General features: G+C 40.0%; 1 protein-coding gene across 1 annotated transcript in view; it reads right to left on the minus strand.

Moving 5' to 3' along the window:
* Positions 1-22,632, minus strand: part of TRPC3 (transient receptor potential cation channel subfamily C member 3) — a 499,528-nt gene that overhangs the window by 27,520 nt on the left and 449,376 nt on the right. Inside the window, exons 7-8 of the mRNA XM_069743890.1 lie at positions 16,469-16,733; positions 13,368-13,563 (exon numbers count right to left, since the gene is read on the minus strand). Of these exons, the coding sequence (XP_069599991.1) occupies positions 13,368-13,563; positions 16,469-16,733 (461 nt within the window). The remainder of the gene's footprint in view (positions 1-13,367; positions 13,564-16,468; positions 16,734-22,632) is intronic.

The following is a 22,632-nucleotide window of genomic DNA, read 5'->3' on the forward strand; positions in this document are numbered from 1 at the left end:
GATGTTCAGAGCTTGGGCTATTTTTGAAAGTTAACCCTGCTTTACTTTTCTCTACAACTTTATCATTGACCTATCTGGTGTGTTCCTTGCTTTTCATGATGCTGTTTTATCCATAATTTTCTCAAACAAACCTATGAGGCCATCACAGAACAGCTGTAGTTATACTGAGAATACACTACACACAGGTGGACTCAGTTTTCTAATTATGTGACATCTGGAGGCAATTGATTACACACAATTTTATTTAAAGGTATCAGACTACAGGGGACTGAATACAAATGCATGTCACAATATTTAAATTTATATTTTTAAAATAATTAGAACACCATGTATCATCTCCTTTACACTTCACAAACACTTGCTACTTTGTTTGGTAGATCTCATAAAGTCCCAATAAAATATGTCTATATGTTTAAGTTTGTCAGTGGAACATGAACAAAGTGGAAAAGTTCATAAGGTACAAATACTTTTCAAGGCAAAATGAGTATTATCATAAATGTAACAATCTGTACAACAACTATAAGGAAAATCTGTCGGCAGGTTTTTTCGTTATAATCTGAGAGCAGTATGATGATGTGCCACTTACTAGACTGTGTGTTGCTGTTTCGATAAAATTCCTGTTTTATCAGCAGGATTAATCACTGCAGGACTAAGTATTTCCTGTCTTTTAATCAACTGCACTGTGTAACACCACCTTCACCACTGATTTGCTTTCACTTAATTTACAGTGAACACAGAAATCTGTCAATCAGTGGCTTGGGTGGGGTTAAACAGGGTTCAGCATTACAGAACTGCTAAATCTGAACCAGAAAAACAGTGATTGCAGCAAAATAACAGCATGCAGACCAGCAAGTGACACACCACTAGAATCAGGGTCTCAGTATCTATATCATGCTGCTCTCAGATTATATAGCAAATACCGGATGACAGATTCTTTATAATAGATTATTTTTTGTCATTGGTAAATACATATATTCACCCCAAAATAGCACCTCGAAAAAACCCAACAAGTACTGCTGTGAAAAAAATAATTACGACTGTAGAAATTTAGAGCAATTAAAAGAAATTTTACAATATTTATCCACTTATGAATCACTTATGAGTCACAGAGCTGGATTCAGAGCCACACAGCTTAGTACTGCTTCATAATCTCCTCCATGCTCAGGGCTGCCACTAGAAATTTCGGGCCCCCATACTGGCAAATTTTTCGGGGCCCCCCTTGAGACTCCGCTCAGGCTCCACCCCAGCCATGCCGCCACCCCTCGAACTGTCCACAGTCCCACCGCTCTCTCTTGGAAAAACTCCACTTCTCATTTATCGCACATTAACAGTTCCCATCACCAGATCAAACATATATCCGGGAGCTATTGTTTTTGCCAAACGATTTTTTAAGCCGCCACCATAACACGGTAGACACTTTTGGCCGGGCCCTACTCTGCTGTAGCCTATTAAATATTTGTTAAAATATGCAATACAATTTAGGTATATTTTTATTTATTTTTAAATTTTTAAAATGACCAATAATCTCACATACAAGGAACAAATACCATGTCCAGACCACATATTACCACCAGTGACCGAATAATATCACATACAAAGAACAAATACCACCGCACCATGACCAGACCACATATTACCACCACAGTGATTGAATAATATCACATACAATGAACAAATACCGCTACACCATGACCAGACCACATATTACCCCCACAAAGTGACCAAATAGCACATACAAGGGACAAATACCACTACACCATGACCAGACCACATATTACCACCACAAAGTGACCAAATAGCACATACAAGGGACAAATACCGCAACACCATGTCCAGACCACATATTACCACCACATAGTGACTGAATACTACAATACTAATCAGTAAAAACACAATACTATCACCATAAGTGCCATTATACACAGGAGATCTGTACTTAGTATGCAGTGTCTGTGTACAGGTAATAGTAATCACTGGTGGTATTATACACAGGAGCTCTGTATATAATGTATAGGTAATACAGTGATCACTAGTGACATTATACACAGGACCTCTGTATATAGTATACAGTGTATAGTGCCAGTGTATAGGTAACACACTGACTCACCAGTGACGTCTCTAGGTGAAATCCTTCATCTTTCAACTTTCATCCAGCACAGATCGCTGTTACTTCTTCGAGCCAGGGCTAGTCTCTGCAGGAAATAACACAGTTATCTTGAGCTCCACTTGCAGAACACATTACTTAATTTTTCCCAACTTCTAACAGGACCGCCCCCCCACTTTTAAACAGTATCTTCATAAAATAAAATACATACGTCCCTGCAGTAATAATATCCCTTTAATTAGCCCCTATGGTAACAATATTCCCCATCCTGGCCCCCGTGTGTCTCATTTCTGGCTCCAGCCATATGTTCTCACATCCTGCCCTCATGAGTATCCATTCTGCCCCATATGATCTCCCCATCCTGCCCCATCATAGAAACATAGTAACATAGTAACATAGTTAGTAAGGCCGAAAAAAGACATTTGTCCATCCAGTTCAGCCTATATTCCATCATAATAAATCCCCAGATCTACGTCCTTCTACAGAACCTAATTGTATGATACAATATTGTTCTGCTCCAGGAAGACATCCAGGCCTCTCTTGAACCCCTCGACTGAGTTCGCCATCACCACCTCCTCAGGCAAGCAATTCCAGATTCTCACTGCCCTAACAGTAAAGAATCCTCTTCTATGTTGGTGGAAAAACCTTCTCTCCTCCAGACGCAAAGAATGCCCCCTTGTGCCCGTCACCTTCCTTGGTATAAACAGATCCTCAGCGAGATATTTGTATTGTCCCCTTATATACTTATACATGGTTATTAGATCGCCCCTCAGTCGTCTTTTTTCTAGACTAAATAATCCTAATTTCGCTAATCTATCTGGGTATTGTAGTTCTCCCATCCCCTTTATTAATTTTGTTGCCCTCCTTTGTACTCTCTCTAGTTCCATTATATCCTTCCTGAGCACCGGTGCCCAAAACTGGACACAGTACTCCATGTGCGGTCTAACTAGGGATTTGTACAGAGGCAGTATAATGCTCTCATCATGTGTATCCAGACCTCTTTTAATGCACCCCATGATCCTGTTTGCCTTGGCAGCTGCTGCCTGGCACTGGCTGCTCCAGGTAAGTTTATCATTAACTAGGATCCCCAAGTCCTTCTCCCTGTCAGATTTACCCAGTGGTTTCCCATTCAGTGTGTAATGGTGATATTGATTCCTTCTTCCCATGTGTATAACCTTACATTTATCATTGTTAAACCTCATCTGCCACCTTTCAGCCCAAGTTTCCAACTTATCCAGATCCATCTGTAGCAGAATACTATCTTCTCTTGTATTAACTGCTTTACATAGTTTTGTATCATCTGCAAATATCGAGATTTTACTGTGTAAACCTTCTACCAGATCATTAATGCATATGTTGAAGAGAACAGGTCCCAATACTGACCCCTGCGGTACCCCACTGGTCACAGCGACCCAGTTAGAGACTATACCATTTATAACCACCCTCTGCTTTCTATCACTAAGCCAGTTACTAACCCATTTACACACATTTTCCCCCAGACCAAGCATTCTCATTTTGTGTACCAACCTCTTGTGCGGCACGGTATCAAACGCTTTGGAAAAATCGAGATATACCACGTCCAATGACTCACCGTGGTCCAGCCTATAGCTTACCTCTTCATAAAAACTGATTAGATTGGTTTGACAGGAGCGATTTCTCATAAACCCATGCTGATATGGAGTTAAACAGTTATTCTCATTGAGATAATCCAGAATAACATCCCTCAGAAACCCTTCAAATATTTTACCAACAATAGAGGTTAGACTTACTGGCCTATAATTTCCAGGTTCACTTTTAGAGCCCTTTTTGAATATTGGCACCACATTTGCTATGCGCCAGTCCTGCGGAACAGACCCTGTCGCTATAGAGTCCCTAACAATAAGAAATAATGGTTTATCTATTACATTACTTAGTTCTCTTAGTACTCGTGGGTGTATGCCATCCGGACCCGGAGATTTATCTATTTTAATCTTATTTAGCCGGTTTCGCACCTCTTCTTGGGTTAGATTGGTGACCCTTAATATAGGGTTTTCATTGTTTCTTGGGATTACACCTAGCATTTCATTTTCCACCGTGAATACCGTGGAGAAGAAGGTGTTTAATATGTTAGCTTTTTCCTCGTCATCTACAACCATTCTTTCCTCACTATTTTTTAAGGGGCCTACATTTTCAGTTTTTATTCTTTTACTATTGATATAGTTGAAGAACAGTTTGGGATTAGTTTTACTCTCCTTAGCAATGTGCTTCTCTGTTTCCATTTTGGCAGCTTTAATTAGTTTTTTAGATAAAGTATTTTTCTCCCTATAGTTTTTTAGAGCTTCAATGGTGCCATCCTGCTTTAGTAGTGCAAATGCTTTCTTTTTACTGTTAATTGCCTGTCTTACTTCTTTGTTTAGCCACATTGGGTTTTTCCTATTTCTAGTCCTTTTATTCCCACAAGGTATAAACCGCTTACAGTGCCTATTTAGGATGTTCTTAAACATTTCCCATTTATTATCTGTATTCTTATTTCTGAGGATATTGTCCCAGTCTACCAGATTAAGGGCATCTCTAAGCTGGGCAAACTTTGCCTTCCTAAAGTTCAGTGTTTTTGTGACTCCCTGACAAGTCCCCCTAGTGAAAGACAGGTGAAACTGCACAATATTGTGGTCGCTATTTCCTAGATGCCCAACCACCTGCAGATTTGTTATTCTGTCAGGTCTATTAGATAGTATTAGGTCTAAAAGTGCTGCTCCTCTGGTTGGATTCTGCACCAATTGTGAAAGATAATTTTTCTTGGTTATTAGCAGAAACCTGTTGCCTTTATGGGTTTCACAGGTTTCTGTTTCCCAGTTAATATCCGGGTAGTTAAAGTCCCCCATAACCAGGACCTCATTATGGGTTGCAGCTTCATCTATCTGCTTTAGAAGTAGACTTTCCATGGTTTCTGCTATATTTGGGGGTTTGTAACAGACCCCAATGAGAATTTTGTTACCATTTTTTCCTCCATGAATTTGGACCCATATGGACTCGACATCCTCATTTCCTTCGCTAATATCCTCCCTTAAAGTGGACTGTAGACAAGACTTTACATAGAGACAAACCCCTCCTCCTCTCCGATTTTTACGATTCTTTCTAAACAGACTGTAACCCTGTAAGTTAACTGCCCAGTCATAGCTTTCATCTAACCATGTCTCGGTTATTCCCACTATGTCAAAGTTACCTGTAGATATTTCTGCTTCTAGTTCTTCCATCTTGTTTGTCAGGCTTCTGGCGTTTGCAAGCATGCAGTTTAGACGATTTTGTTTTGTTCCAATCTCCTCGCTGTGGATTGTTTTAGAAATGTTCTTACCTCCCATCTGAGTATGTTTTCCTGGGTCTTCTTTGTTCAAGTCTAATGTTTTTCTTCCCGTCCCCTCTTCTTCTAGTTTAACGCCCTCCTGATGAGTGTAGCGAGTCTTCTGGCGAATGTGTGTCTCCATCATATCCATCCTACCCCATGATCCTGCACGATCTGTCTCCAATCCTGCCCCCAGTGTCTCCAATCATGCCCCCATGTCTTTCATCCTGCCCCGTATCTCCATTCTGCCCCGTATCTCCAATCATGCCCGTATATCCATTCTTCCCCCAGTGTCTCCAGCATTCTGCCCCCAGTGTCTCCAGAATTCTGCCCTCAGTGTCTCCAGCATTCTGCCCCCAGTGTCTCCAGGATTCTGCCCCAGTGTCTCCAGGATTCTGCCCCCAGTGTCTCCAGGATTCTGCCCCCAGTATTCTGCCCCCAGCGTCTCCAGGATTCTGCCCCCAGTATTCTTCCCCCAGCATCTCCAGGATTCTGCCCCCAGTATTCTGCCTCCAGTGTCTCCAGCATTCTGCCCCCAGTGTCTCCAGCATTCTGTCCCCAGTGTCTCCAGGATTCTGCTCCCAGCGTCTCCAGCATTCTTCCTCCCCCTCCGTGTCTCCAGCATTCTTCCTCATACCCCCCATGTCTCCAGTATTCTTCCTCATATTCCCCATGTCTCCAGCATTCTTCCTCTCCCCCCGTGTCTCCAGCTGTCCGTGGGCCCCCTGGATCTCACCGTTCAAAAAAAAAAAAAAAACACGAGGTGTTCTTACCTGGCCGCACTCCTGCGGTGGGCAAAGCTCCCGAGTCCACGCAGCTGAAGTGTGCACTCGCCGGCGGCTGACAATGACATCAGACGCCGGCGAAGGGTGCACTGCGGCTGAAGTCAGCTGCCAGCCTCCAATTGGCTGGCGACTGTTAACTATTGACGTGTGGGCCCGCACCCGCATGTCAATAACGTTAAACTGCCGCAGCGCCTGTAGGGGGGGCCCAGTGAGCAGATGAGATGGGGCCCGATGCGGGCCCCCTCTGCCCACCGGGCCCCATGCGCCAGTCAGGGCAGTAATGCCCTGATGGCGGCCCTGTCCATGCTACTGCTGCTATTTTTGAACAAGTGCTGAGCAGGGAAAGAGTCAAGAATTCCTCATGCCGGTGTACTGTGTATGGCAGACATCACAGCAGTTGCTTTCCTCCCGCTAGCTCAGAGAAAAATTGAAAATTAGAAAAAAAAAGCCTGAAGAGAGGGATACTGGTATCATTCCTCATAAATATGAGAGCTTATTCTAAAAAGTTACCTAAAATGCCAGGTATGCTTTAGTAGTGATGCTATTAAAAAACTTATATTACCACATGTAAGTTTGCCAGGTGTCTCACAGCTGACATCTCCACAATCACAAGAATTAGGGGCCCAATGTTCATGGGATAAATGGGGGTCTCATCAGCAGGACTCTCTTGACTTATATAATCAATGCTGTGGATATCTTATAAATGTTTTTTTTTTTAACAGGACAACCTTTTACACTCCTTCCCATTCCATGATGAACTATCAAGACATGGAGCAGGTGTGGGTGTATGGAGCTAGCTAAAAGCCCTGCAGCTTAGACCTTTTAGAGATCATTTCATCTTCAACTTGCCTATCCCCTTAACGACCGCCGATACGCCTTTTAATGGCGGCAGTTAAGGGTACTTAAACCACAGCGCCGCTTTTTAACGGCGCTGAGGTTTAAGGTTATAACGCCCCCCCAGAGTCGGAATTACTCTGGGCTACCGGGGGTAGTTGAGACCCCAGAGAACATGATTCGGGTCGGTTTTAACCGTCCCCGTTGTTGCGATTGCCGTTATTAACGGTATAACGGCAACCGCAAAAAAGAAGACAGATTTTCCATTTAAATTCTCTCTCCTCTGATGTGATCGCATGGTTAGGGTTGTGATTAGGGTTAGGTTTGTGGTTAGAGTTATGGTTAGGGTTGGGATTAGGGTTAGAGGTGTGTTGGGGTTAGGGTTGTGGTTAGAGTTGGGATTAGGGTTAGGGGTGTGTTGGGGTTATGTTTGTGGCTAGGGTTATGGATAGGGTTGGGATTAGCATTAGGGATGTGTTGGGGTTAGCGTTGTGGTTAGGTTTATGGTTACAGTTGGGATTAGGGTTAGGGGTGTGTTGGGGTTAGGTTTGTGGTTAGGGTTATGGTTAGGGTCCAAATGCAGCCGATTTTGAGTTCAAAAAGTCAAACGGTGCTTCCTCACTTCTGATCCCTGCCATGCACCCAAGCAGTGGTTTACCTCCACATGTGGGGTATCAGCATACTCAGGACAAATTGCACAACAACTTTGGGGTCTAATTTTTCCTGTTTCCCTTGGTAAAATAAAGTCAGTTTTAGAATTTAGTGAATATGGTAAAAGAGCAAAACAAAAAACAACTGTGGGATTGCACTTTTTTTGCAATTTCACCGCACTTTGAATTTGTTTCCCATTTTCCAGTACATGATATGTTAAATTGAATGATATCATTCAAAAGTACAACTCGTCCCACAAAAAACAAGCCCTCACATGGCCATTTTTACAAAAAAGTAAAAAAGTTATGGCTCTGGGAAGAAGGGGAGCAAAAAATGAAAATCTTTAAATACCTCTGGTCATTAAGGGGTTAATAGTTTAATGTAACCAAAACAACAAGCAGCTAAAAGTAGTCAGCTGTCAATTATTCAGGCATTTTCCGTTATACTTTACAAATGTCTTTTTGAGCGTTTTGCCAGTGTTTTTGTTTAACAATCAAGAAACCATCTGCTCCTTTTCAGAGTTAAAAAATTCTGGTATACACTAGTAAAAAAGACAACACAAAAACATTGGAAAAAGCAATTAAAAAAATTAGCGATCAAAAACATCAAAAAAGCTTCTAGGAATTAAAAAAAAAACACATTATGAGGCTTAAGAAAAAATGCAGGCATCTCCTGAAGTGTCTTCCTCTTGGCAAGTTCACTTTCTTAAAGCGAACCTGTCAGCAGAATTTTGCTAAGTAAACCATAGAAACTGTTAGGTTGGCAGTGTTAAACTGATTAAAATGATATCTGGGGTGAGGAAATCCGTCTTGTGGTTCTTGTGTAATCAGCGTTAGAAATATTCCTGTGCTCCGGGGCACAAACAATCTGTCTCTATGATTAGGAACAGGTTTTTGCTTCGGGTTGGCCCTGTGGGCAGATCTTTCCTTGGGTTCTCTGGCTTAGAGCAGGCACCTCATTCACTGAAAACTTTTAACACAGATTATACAAGAACCACAAGACGGATTTCTTCACCCCAGGTATTATTTTAATCAGTATAACAGCACTAACCTGACAGTGTCTGTAGTTTTCTTAGCAAAATCCTGCTTTTATGTCCTTGTGACATTTGCATCACATTTTTGAGATATCCATGTGTGATCCGTTTTCATACATCTACATAAAAAAAAAATGATGAAATACAATTTAAGTTAATAATGGAAATATATCCATAAAAATCAGATTCTACTCGAATATTAAGTGTAGGATCCATTTTTTTGTACTCACCCATTGACTTGGGTATTCGATCTAAAATTCGACAGCACAAGTCAGAATTGCACGCTCATCTGCATGAGCCATAAAGGCTCAGGCTTAATTAACATGTATTATCTAATGTTTTTAGCACTTATTAGTTAGACAAAGTTAGATTAAAAACTTTTAATGTTTGCATTAATCATTTTTTTCATATTTGCTTAGCAGTAAGTGGCAGAGCACAGCGACTTCTAGATTCAGTTTTCATTTAGCAAGTGTCTAAAACAAGATTTACAGGACAAAGTGACACATAAATCTTCAGCTTGGAAATTACTACTTTAATCTACAGCATTGAAAAGTCATACAATTTATAATCCTTGACCAGTTATATCATCTCACCTAAGCACACATGCCTATGAGGTTGGCTGACCTGTCTTACAAAAACCAAAGTAAAAAATACATGATCTACAGCAAAGATGAATTTTCAATAGGTATTAATGGTGTCTTACTATTTTAGAATTTGTGGATTAAAGTCCATTGCTTTTCAAAATACAATCATCTGACAACTACTACTGTAAATCACATATACCAAATTATGCATACAAATATATGTATACACAGCCATAAAATTAAAACCACCAGCCTAGTAGTCTGTAGGTCCATTTCCTGCCCCCTAAATAACTCTCGCTTGTCAAAATTCATCCAGAACTTTGAGGGTGTCATGTGTCATTGATCCTTTAAGTCTTGTAAGTTGCAAGGTGGGGGTTACACATACACATACCACACATACCACAGACACTCAATGGATTGAGATCTGGGAAGTTTATGGACCAACTCGACAATTTGGACTTTGCCATGTTCCTCAGACCATTCCTGAACAATCTTTGCAGCGTGGCAGGATGCATTACCCTAAAAAGGCCACTTCCATAGGGTAGTTGCATTACCATGAAGCGGTGTGCCATTTTCTGCAACAATGATGCATGTAATGACATCACTTGAGAGCTAGTGACTAGACCTCATGTGATTTCATGACATTGCTGGTGTTTAGCACTCATCAGAAGCAAGAATTTGAGTGCTGCCATAGGAAGTTAACACTCCCCTGGTCCAACTGCCATGGACCCGGTTGCCTACTTGTAATAGATTGAAAAAAGTCAAGGTGGAGGGAATAATGGACTGTTCCAAATATCACTCAATTTTGCATCAAAACCTTCAGACCTCTGCTAAAATCTGAAGATGAAGAGGAATTTCACCTTTCAGCATGACCACAACCTTAAAGAGGTTGTCCACTACTTTTTCATTGATGACCTTCACTTAGGATAGGTCATCAATGTCTGATCGGCCGGATTCCAACACTCGGCATACCAACCGATCAGCTGCTATTGGAATCAGTGGCGGCAGCCACCGGCTGGAAGTACTCACTTTTGGAGTTGTCCGTGTTCTGATAGAGGACGGATCTTTGCTCTACACATCTGCCTCCTGTTCAAATCAATAGGAGGCGGATGTGGAGTACCCTGCCTTCGCAAATGAATAATTCTGGCCGGCGGCGTTCATTAATAATAATAATAATAATAATCTTAAAAAACATTATTGTCACTGTATTCCGCAGAAAATGCCAGCACCACTGAGGTATTTCCATCACTACATAGAAGACCTTCTAATTGCTACATTTTAATTTATAGGCTATTTTCTACAATGTTCGCATTGTTTTCTTTAGTGGAAGAAATCGCACTATACAATCTCCTAAAAATGCTATGCAGGACTCTCCACACAATATCCTATTATGTATCTGTCAGTCTCCTTATACCGATAGCGGAAAACATTTCAAGTGAAATAAATTTATCATGTCCTATCTGAAAGAGACTTTTTCTACTGACAAAAATATAACTTAGATATTTGCTCTATTTTACGCCTCTAAAGAAACCTTAGTGTTCTGTCGATGAAATTAATTTTGCACAGAATAAATTCCATTTTCATACCCAAACCTTTTCTTCCATTTAATTATAAAGTGTAGAGCATATTTTTTAATACAAATTTTTATAATGCTTATGTTGCATTTCGACTTCCCTCCTTACTATTATGGCTATATCTGTCAATCATTTGCATCTTATTTATCAACAATAAACCAACCTGAAAAAAGCACTTAATGTTAGAAAAATACTTTCCTGCATCCAGCTTCATGCAATAATGGGTTCAAATTGTAACGTTTAAGCATACTCAATGTTGGGATACAATGAAAAACCATTTCACATAAAAAAAAGTCACAGCATATTTTGAAAATGTACTTCAAATGGACTTTAACACTTTACCGACATGTAACGTACTGGTACATCATATGACTTTGATGTGGACTGGCACACCAAGCCCCGCATCTCTCCCAGCAAGTAATGGCTGCAGCATTCAGCCATCATCCGCCTCTAACAGCCACTGGTGGAGTGAAGCTCCACCTGCGGCTGTTAATATATTAAATGTCAATATCAATCTCTCACAATATGAATCAGCATTGGGGTGCACCATTCCACAAGCCCATTGGTGCGCGCCCGTGACGTGATAGCGGGGCGCCAAAGTATTACAATGACAGCAGGGGTTCTGCTGTAGACCCCAGTGCTTGTCATCATGATTTACCTGTGAAATACAGAGTTTAGCTGGCGTTCATAGGAAATTGTGATTTTAGCTATATATAGCACAAGCGATCGGATGATTGCAGCTTGAAGTTCCCTAAGGGGACTGACAAATACAGTAAAAATACAGTAAAAAGTAAGATACAACTGTTTTTGTTTTTAAAAAATGCAAAGGTTCAAATCGCCTCCCTTTTGCCCCATTAAAAATAAAACAATTGAAAAAACTAAAATATACACATTTGGTATCACCACATTGAGAAAGTTCCGATCTATGAAAATATAAAATAAATTAATCAGATCCATAAACAATGTATCAAGAAAAAAAATCAAAACGCCAGAATTACATATTTTTGGCTGCCACAACATTGTATTACAAGGCAATAACAGGTGATCAAAACATTGTATCCACCCCAAAATGGTATCAGTAAAAATGTCAGCTCAGCGAGCAAAAAAGCAAGGCCTCACACAGCCCCATAACCTGAAAAAAAATTATTTTCAGATTTTCGATTTTTTTTCACCACAAAAAAAAAACATATTGTACATGTATGGTATCTGCGAAACTGCACTGACTTGCAGAATCATATTGTCATGTCAGTTTTACCATATAAAAAACTATTGTGAAATTGCACTTTTTCCTTTTTTTTGCAATTTCAAAGCACTTGGAATTTTGTTCCCACTTTCTTGTGCATCCTATCATAAAATGAATGATGTCTTTCAGAAGTACAACTCATGCCACAAAAAAGCCCTTGTGTAGCTATGTGGATGGAAAAATGAAAAAGTTATTACACTAGGAAGAAGGGGAGGAACAAGCGAAAATGGAGAAAAATGGAAAATTGGGGATGAAGAGTTCAAAGGGAATCTGTCAGCAGGATTACTCACCCCAAACTATTTATATGCACATGTAGCTCTTTCAAAGACAAGTCCAGGAATATCTTCAGATGGCCAGTACTTTTTTCCATTATTGAGAAATCAGCGCTTGTATTGATATGCAAAGGAGTCCTACGAACTATTTGTAGATCTGAAACCTCTGTCACTCCAGCTCTATTTACCACAGGCTCCTCCTGACTCCCTGATGACTCCTTTGCCTGAAGTCACACATCATAGAGGATGTCAGGCAAGCAGGAGGATGTGGTACTGGACGAGGAATAGAGCTGGAATGACAGAGGCATCGGATCTACAAACAGCTCTACAGCTTAATTAGCATTTTAATTCAAACTCTGATTTCTCAATATCAGAGGAACGGATGGGCCATGTAAAAGGCATTGCCTGACTTGTCTTTGAAATAACTACCTCGTTCGAGGGGTGAAATCTTGCTGACGGATTCACATAAAATGAGTATTTTTTTTAATTAAAAAAATGCAATTCTCATCTATATGCAGTGTTGCTATTGTAAATGTCATCTATTGTGATCTCTTGTAATATCTCTTTAATTCTGCCATTACAACACGATTAGGGTGATGACATTAACAGATCCATACAGATACATATATCCGCAAGTTATAACAAAATACTCTTTCATTAAGCAAAACCTAATAGTATAAAATCCAGGGATACTGTTTATATTACTTTCATTTTCTATTCCAGTGAAGGAATTCCTTCACTGGACTCCTGGATAAAATTGACCTAAAATGTCGTGGGAAATGCGTTCTCCTTAAAAGCTCCTGACATCTTACTTATAAATAAAATAAAAGCAGTATTGCAGCCATCATTTCCGAATCAGTGAATAAGTACAGCAGGCCTGAGATGTGAAGTCTTTCTACTAGAAATACACCAATCAGTTTGGAAATGGCACATTCAGTTAGAAAGCTGACAAGTGAGTATTGGATTACCTCGATTTCTTGATATGAGCTGTTAATCATGGCAATCAGCATGTTCAGGAGGACCACCACCATTGTCACATTGTAGATGCCATAAAGCACATAGCCGATGTTCTCGATAAACTTATGGTCGTATTTCAGAACGACGGATGTTACTTCTGAGAGGCCAAATATGGACCAGAACAGTGTTTTAAAGCTCTCCTCAACACTTAAAAGACAGAAAAAGACAAGTAATGTTAAGTAGAACTTTGCTTCTATTATTTAATTATTGGTACTAGAAGTTATATAGTTGGGAGAAGAGTTATGTAAGTTAGCAAAGAAGTAAAATGGAGGTCTTACAAGTGGCAATCAACCAGCTCATGTTTTTTTTCCCAATCAAGTTGAAATATTAGGACTGACAGTTGACTTATTACTGAAACCAATAATTTATGTTTCTCTTTAAGTTCACTGCCGCTAGTATTGTACTCACAAGCCACTTGTTCGTCTGTTATCGGCGCCGCTCCGATCGGTCTCCTGCAGATTGTGACCTGCCGGATCGCTCCAGTGTTTACTGGGCAAGCCGGAAGTCACAACTCAATGTAAGACTATGAGAGCCAGAACAAGGCCAGAATGAGACTTACATTCAGAGCTTATGACTGTTACCTCTGACTTACGGTCAGTCAGGAGTGACGATCACAAGATGGTGGATTGGGACTGAAGCGGTGCCGGAAAGAGCAGAAAACAGTGGCTGGCAGGGGTGTAACTACAACAGGTGCAGGGGTTGCAATTGCACCAGGGCCCTGAAGCCAAGGGGGCCCTAAAAGTCCCTTTGGCCTATAGAAAAAGACTATTGCTATTAAAGATTTAAAATATTTGGGGGCCCCGTTGGAGCTTTCGCATCGGGGCCCATGAGTTTCAAGTTATGCCACTGGTGGCTGGTAAGTATAATACTATATTAGAGAACTTACATTAGTGACACCATTCCAGTACTGAAATTAAAAAAAACAATGCTGGCGTGGTGCTTTAATTATAATCAAATAAGTAAACTCTGACATCCACATTTCATGTCATGTCTTTTATTTGAGTTTATCAGATACAATGCAAATACATTTGGGCCATTGCATTCAGTTAGTGACCGTACTGGTGATGCATATTCATGATATATAAACAGCACAAACTCTAGACTGATGTACAAAAACAACCTAACAGTTTTACCACGATACTAAATGCATTCTGTGTAAACGATCTTTGCAGACAACATACTTTTCAAATACAATACATTTTCTGAATTGAATCCTTTTCCTATTACAGGTTTTTAAGGATGTATAATGTAGCTCATCCAGTAGCAGTTGTGTTTAGTGTCCACTGTAGGGGTTAAATAATGTGACAGCTTTAAGGTTGCAGTCTTTCTGGATGTGTCCTTTTTTATTCACTTTTGTTTTTACATGGCAAATGAGTTTTGAACGTTGAAAGATTTTTCCGTTTTTTTATTTGTTTTTTTTTTTACATTTTTACTTGTCTTTCCTTTTACCTTTTTTTCACTTAGTCCCACAATTTTATTTCAACACTTATTAGTCTGATCGCTTGTCTAATACACTACAATACTTATGTATTGCTTATAGCAAGATGTAACAGACCACTATACCTGCCCGATCTGGATGTGATTGTTTGACGTCCGATTGGCTTGGCAACAATCAGCTCCCCGTGAATGCAACTTGAGTGTATCTATGGAGTTAAAGAGCAGCCCACTACCTTTCTCACAACTATCGTAAGCAAGCAGTTGCAATTAACTGGTATTTGGAGGGTTAAACAGCCAGGATCTGTGCTTTCATCCGTTGTCTGCACACTCACCATGATGTACTGGTACGTCCAACTGTGGGAACATCTTCCCAAATAGGATGCACCAGTATGTATGATGTTGGGAAAGTATTAAAAGGAATTAGCTGAAAGTTTAGGATAGTATATGGGGTAAAACCAACTTTCCCAAAATGAGCTCCCAATGAGATAGTGACATCACTTGAAGGAGCGTTGCTGGTCTCTGCACTCTGGATATTGAGACATGGCTCTGTTGCCAGCTTGTTACTGCTGATCTGAGCCAACAACAGAGCGCACATTGTCATTGTGCACACAATGCAGGAACAAAGTAAGGACTAGCCCCACCCTGAAAGTGAGTGTCACTGATGGACACGTCATTTCACGACAGCAGTCTCTGCCCCCTTATGACACTTTGAGAATCCCTGCATGCATTGGGATTCTCAACCAATGTGTCATCAGAAAGTAGGGAAAAAATAGAAAAGCAGTTAGACAGAGTAGTTAGGGAAGGTTAGGGAATTTACTAATGCAAGTATATCAGAAAATAGGTCAGATTATGGCACTAAATAGGGATTTAGAATGCATAATTACTTTGCCTTCGGACAACACAACCCATTTAATCATTTACATTATCACTTTATATGTAGCATTAAACTTCAACCTGAAAAGATCTGAAGGAAAGCTCATTATAGGGAACAAAGTCCAGTCATTTATTCTGAAAACTTATTGGGCTCCTACACATGATATGACGATTATGTCACTGTCAGCCTGTGTCTCTTGTGTATGGCCAACATAAGAAACAACAGTAACCTGAATAGGAAGTTTACTTGGCAGCCGTGAGAGAGTTCTTCTCCAGTCTATTAAAGAACCTATTAGCACATGGCTTATACCGGTGACCGGTGAGTCTGTTATTCGAACACATACAAACTTTCACATTGTCTCCTGTCAACACTCAATTGTTATATCTATGTTACCAAAGACATACTGATAGGAATTCTAGATTGTGAGCCCAATCGGGGACAGTGATGATAATGTGTGCAAACTGTAAAGCGCTGCGGAATATGTTAGCGCTATATAAAAATAAAGATTATTATTATTATTATTATGTTCTTTAGAGTGTGGGCTTATAAAGGGGCAAGGGTTCATAGTTACCTTGTCTTATTATTAATTCATAAGTTATTTCTTTAAGTGCACAAAGGCCCCTGCTTTTCATTCTACTTGTGCATTTTATTGCTCAACCAGAAAATGTGTTTATATAAATAATGTAAAACAACTTATAAAAAAGTAAGCATTGCTAAACCAAAAAATATTATAATACTTACGTCGTGAAAGCGGAATTCACTTTAGCTCCAAGGTAGTAAGAATACAGGATAAACATCCCAATCATAAATGCCAGGAAAACCATAATAAAGAGGACCATGAACTTAAAGATGTCCTTCACAGTTCTCCCCAGTGATATCTGTAGAGGTCCAAAACTTTCATTGGCTGGCAGAATGTAGGCTATGCGCGAGAAGCTCAGAACAACAGCTATTGCGTATAGGCCTTCAGATATAATCTGTGGATCAGACGGCAGCCATTTATCTCTGGCTGGAAGAAATCAAATACATGGTAAATAACTACGATAAATAATACTGGAATACAATCTGATCAGTGTCTTAAGTGATGACTGAAGAAAAGCATTACATTTCCCTCGTCCTACTTTACATTCTGGAACTATATGAAATGTCTCTCCAGTGAGTGGTGGATGTTTAGCAGAAGGTGGAAGATTTATGATGTGCTTGTTTAAATTACATCTCATCAAAGTAGCCTTAGATGTATGATGGTCCTACCACTTGTGATCTACATTATTCACCCAAGCAATGTATTCATTCAGAGGACATTTATTAGACAGCAAATCATTTCCAAAGGTCACAATACTATAGACTAGAATAAAACATTGTATGCCTAATCAGTGTAAGAGTGTACAGGGCGTATCATCATCTTGACCATTTACTGATTCTAGATCAACCATACTTTGCTCTATGTCTGTGATTTTGCATATTATGATTTCATTTGCAGCTAGTTCTACCTAACGGAGATAATTTCTATAAAATATCTATTACATATGCATATTGTGCACACTTCTTAGTGCTGCTTCCAAATCACAGACACCGTCATCTGTGATTTTTTATTAATCAGCACTTTCCTAACACTGAGGGAAGTCACTAACCAGAGTGTCTGTCAGTCAGAAATTGATTGCTTCTTTGCACGCTGTAAGAGCGCGAATGTCATATACTGTAAGTACAAATTATTCAAAGAAACAATTTGTTATGCTTTCAGAAACTTTACTGATATGATTTACGTTTTTTCAGTGACATCAATGTTTTCTGTTTTTTTTCTACCCCATTAAAGGAAACCTCTCAGGACAATTTCAGTAAGTAAACTAGCAGTATGGCTGTATGGGTCAAAAAGATTAATAATAATGTTGTAGTAACCTGATGCACCATGGCTGATAAATCAATGTTTAAAGTTATATGGAAATTAGTATGGAAAATCATTCTGGGAGTGTGTATGCACAAGGAGTACATTGACACTCCCTTAAAAGGAACCTGTCACCTGAATTTGGCGAGTCCTTTTTTGGGTCATATGGGCGGTGTTTTCGGGTCTTTTATTAACCCCTTTTTTTCCTGCTGTCCGCACGCTGATCGCGAAATTGACTTGCCGTTGATTCACCAGTGCACTATGTCCCGGAAGTATTTTGCTGTGTTTCGGGACATAGTGTGCCGGCGCATGCGCACTAATGGTTTTTGGCTTTGCCCACAGTTGGGCAAAGCATACTGCGCGTGCGCAAGGCAAGATTGCTTTGTGCACACGTTAACTAGGGAGGAAAGCGAATCAACGGCAAGTCAATTTCGCGACCTTCGTGCGGCCAGCGGGGAAAAAAGGGGTTAATAAAAGACCCGAAAACACCACCCATATGACCCAAAAAAGGACCCGCCAAATTCAGGTGACAGGTTCCCTTTAATGCACTTACAATCTAATTTGCACGTGACTTTGAAGCTTATTTTCTGAGCATACCTAATTAAAAAACAGGTATAATTTGTATTGCTATTTTACGACCTATACTATACAACCATACTGTGACACTAGTCACTACTTACGGAAAAGCTGTGAGGTAAGGCAGTCAAGAGGTCTGGAGTCAGATACCAAAAGAGCTCATTGTAAACTAAGGGGAAAGACAGAGGCATAGTCAGGTCACTGTCTGAGGTCAGAATTCCAGGAAGGTAGCATATCAAGACAAAGGGGCTAGGCAAATGGATGGTCAAAGACAAATCCAAGGTTGGTCAACAAAGTGCAGAATATAACAACTCAAAGCACAGAACAAACACACACCACTTGAGCTAAGCTTCAACTGGCAGTAATTGGAGGCAGAGAGGCAGCTAAATAGCCAGGTAATCACTCCAAACAGGAGATAAATGGACTTACACTCACAACACTGACAGCTCTGCATGCCCCAGCCCTAGATTGGATGGCTGAACTGTCACCAACTGCATCCAGACACAACAATAGGAGGAATAGTGACACAAACCACTAATTTGATTAATGTTATTATGCATTTATGAGTAGAGTTGGGAAAATAAATTTGAAGGACTTTTCTTTTGCCAGGTCAGCAATCTGTGACCTCAGGATGGGAGACCTTCACATCTCCTTACCTTTCGACATTCCTTAGTCTTGTTTTAATTAGTCGGTCTGGAGCGACGTTGTGTGTGCATCACATCACAATGTTTATGTTATGTCAGCGTAGTTAATCAAAAGAAGTGCCGATGGTGCCGGCAGGTAAGGAAATTTGCAGGCTTCCAGCCCATCAGTCACAAATTACTGGCCTGGACAATGGACCAGAGTCCTGTGAATCAAGTCTCTCATCTTTAGTTATGAGTTATGGGAATCAAAATACAAATTGAATATAACTGGAGCTGCCAAGCTTAGTGATAGGCTCAGTGGTGATGAGAACTGTAGTCATAATGTCTCTGCCGCAGCCAAAACACACAAAGCAGCAGAGGAGAGGCAGTGCGGGACCCTGGAAGGGTGATTACTATCTGTGATTCTTGTTTTACAGGTATACAATCGTTTGGACACCACTTTTGTGACATTTGAAACCTTTTTAAGCCTTGCTACCCTAGTATTACAGAATATCTCCCACCATCAAAATCTTCAAAAGTAACCAGCCTACAACCTTCTATGACCTTGTTGCCCCTGTAATGCTTAGGTTATTTTCACACATCAGTTTTTTGCCTTCAGGCATAATTCGTCTATTTTTTCAAAAAACGGATCTAGTGCAAATTGTGAAAAACTGATGCGCCGTATCCGTTTTTTTTGCTGGATCTGTTTTGGTTTATCGGGGAGAGAGAATGTAAAATGCAGGAACGGGGCAGATTCACTGCAAAAAAACGGAATTGGTAGCCGGATCCAGTCAATACAACACACGTTTCATCGGTTTATCGCTGGAACCGTGGCTGGGCGTTTTTTCGCCGGACAGAAAAAAACGTTTATATGGATGTTTTCTCCGTCCACCGGAAAATAAATTTTTGACCGATCCGGCAAAAAATGGATGAAATGTGTGGCCATCAGGCGCAATCCGGCGCTTATACAACTCTATGAGAAAAAAATGGATCCGGCGGGAAAAAAACAGATCCGTTTTTTTCAAAACTCGCCGGATTGTGCCTGACGGCAAAAACCTGATGTGTCAAAGTAGCCTTAAGCTATCATTTGCAAGGTCTTCTCCCCATCTGTATCTTTCTTTTGTAAGGCTTATTTTATTTTTGTCTCTGGTATGTACAGTCACATAACTAACTGCGTCTTACAATAAATTTAACTTACAATAATCTAATCCTATCTCATGGGAAGTATCCCTGTTATTATTTTATTACGTTGACAAATTATTCAAGAAACATTAGTTTTATTGTGGGTATGGTATATTCTGAATTGCAAAACCCATTACATACACAGTGCCTTTTCAGGTACTGTGAAACTATCCTAGCATTACTACGCTGAGAGTTGTACCTAATATTGTAAAACTTCTTGAAACATTTTGAGCAATATACTTGACCTACCATTTTCTTCTGCCAAACTAATCCTAAAATGACCCTATTCCGATACTTTAGTTAATTTCCATTGATAGCACAGATAGGCATATAATTCCTTAGATCAGTTATTCTGCATTCAAGAAAGAAATCAATGCTTCTCTTCCTTGTACAATGGATTTTGTTGTATTGACCTTGACTTTTGTCCAGCATCATCCATCTAATCTTGGCCTTGTATATTTGCATATATAAAATGCATAAGTAGAAAACTTTTTTAATGTCCTTTAAGTTGTGTAAACCTGCATTTTTCTTTGGAAAGTTAATAAGCCAGTATAACTTATTTTACTACTTTATTATTTATTTATTTTTTAAAGTACCATTAATTCCACAGTGCTGCACATTCAAAAAGGGTATATATACATATAATACATATATCAAATACAGTAAAGAAGCTAACAGTGACAGGCTGGTACAATGGGGGAGAGGACCCTGCCCACATGAGCTTACAATCTACAGAGTATAGGGGAAGGAGACAGTGGGTCGGGGAGTTGGAGCAGTTCCGATGTTAGTGAGGTGACAGTGGGGTTATTGCTGGCTGTCGTTTCTGAAGAGATGTGTTTTCAGGTTGGTCTGAAGGTTTCAGTTGTGAAAGACAATCGGACATCTTAACCCCTTCCTTTTACGAATGTGGCCCATTTTCATTTTGTCGTTTCCATTTTTTCTGCTCCTTCTTCCAGAGCCATAACTATTTTATTTTTCTGTCCACATAGCCATATGAGGGCTTGTTTTTTTTGTGGGACGAGTTGTACTTTTGAATGACACCATTTATATTACCACATAGTGTACCCAAAAACAGGAAAAAAATTCCAAGTGCAATTCTGATTGTTTTTTGGGAATTGTTTTTACGGTGTACATTTTGTGGTAAAAATGACCATGCAATATGATTTTCCTCATCAATACTAATTCGGTCATTCCTAACATGTCCAGTTTTTTCATTATTTTAGTGGTGAAAAAAATTTGAAGTTTGAAAAAAAAATTTTGGAGTTGTGTTTCCATTTTCCGAGACCCATAACATTTTTATTTTTGGCCAATGGAGCTGTATCATGGCTTATTTTTTGAAGGGCGAGATGATGTTTTTATTAGTACCATTTAGGAATAGCTGTCACTTTTTGATCGCTTGTTACAGCATTTTTTGTGGAATTGTGGCGACTAAAAAAAGTAATGTTGGTGTTCTTGAATTTTTTTAAATTACGATGTTTACTCTTAGTTTTTATTTAATTTTTGAAATTTTTTTAAACTTTTTTTTTTTTACTTTTCTTGTTAGATCACGTAGAGGGCTTGAAGCTGCAATTGTGCAATCGCTTGAGTCATATGCAGCGATGCCTCAACATCAAGTAGCGAGGGGAGAAGTGGATTAATGGGGCAGCAGAGTTAAGGATAGAGGGGCCACAGAGGATGATATTGCAGTAGTCGAGGCGGGAGACGAAGAGAGCATGCAATAACATTTTAATTGATTTGCAGCTGACTAAAGGGTGGATTTTGGAAATAGTTTTGAGTTGGGATGGTTGCATTTACTAAGGGCTTGATCATATGATTTAAAGGACAGAGCAGAGTCAAGGGTTACACTGAGCAGACTTGTGATACAGGAGAAAGCATGTCATTTATTATGGTAGATAGACCTGGTAGGGGGGTTGAGTGGGATGGAGGAAACATTATGAGTTCAGTTTTTTACTCAGTTTCAGAAAGCGCAATGACAATATGGAAGATATATCTATTAGACACTCTGTGATTCTAGATAGCAGAGAGGTGGCATCTGGGACAGAGAGAGATGTATCGAAATACTGTATCTTTTTACACTATCCTAATACTTATAAGTGATTGAATTCTTGTCATGTCACTAGGATAAAACCCAATAATATTATTATATTGAGCATATCTGACCTGTTGTGAATTCTGTGGCCAGGCTCCCTCCTGTGGTCGTGAGTGGTACTTCGGCTGGTTCTGTCTATGAGCTTCCTTTGGTGGATGAGAGTGGTACTGCGGCTTCTGAGTTTCCTTCCTCAGGTGATGAGGTTAAGTCGTTAGGTGTTGCTCTATTTAAAGGGACTCTGTCACCTGAATTTGGCGGGACTGGTTTTGGGTCATATGGGCGGAGTTTTCGGGTGTTTGATTCACCCTTTCCTTACCTGCTGGCTGCATGCTGGCTGCAATATTGGATTGAAGTTCATTCTCTGTCCTCCATAGTACACGCCTGCGCAAGGAAAGATTGCCTTGTGCAGGCGTGTACTACGGAGGACAGAGAATGAACTTCAATCCAATATTGCAGCCAGCATGCAGCCGGCAGGTAAGGAAAGGGTGAATCAAAAACCCGAAAACTCCGCCCATATGACCCAAAACCAGTCCCGCCAAATTCAGGTGACAGGTTC

The sequence above is a fragment of the Ranitomeya imitator genome, chromosome 1, assembly GCF_032444005.1.
Source record: "Ranitomeya imitator isolate aRanImi1 chromosome 1, aRanImi1.pri, whole genome shotgun sequence".
Classification (NCBI taxonomy): Eukaryota; Metazoa; Chordata; class Amphibia; order Anura; family Dendrobatidae; genus Ranitomeya; species Ranitomeya imitator.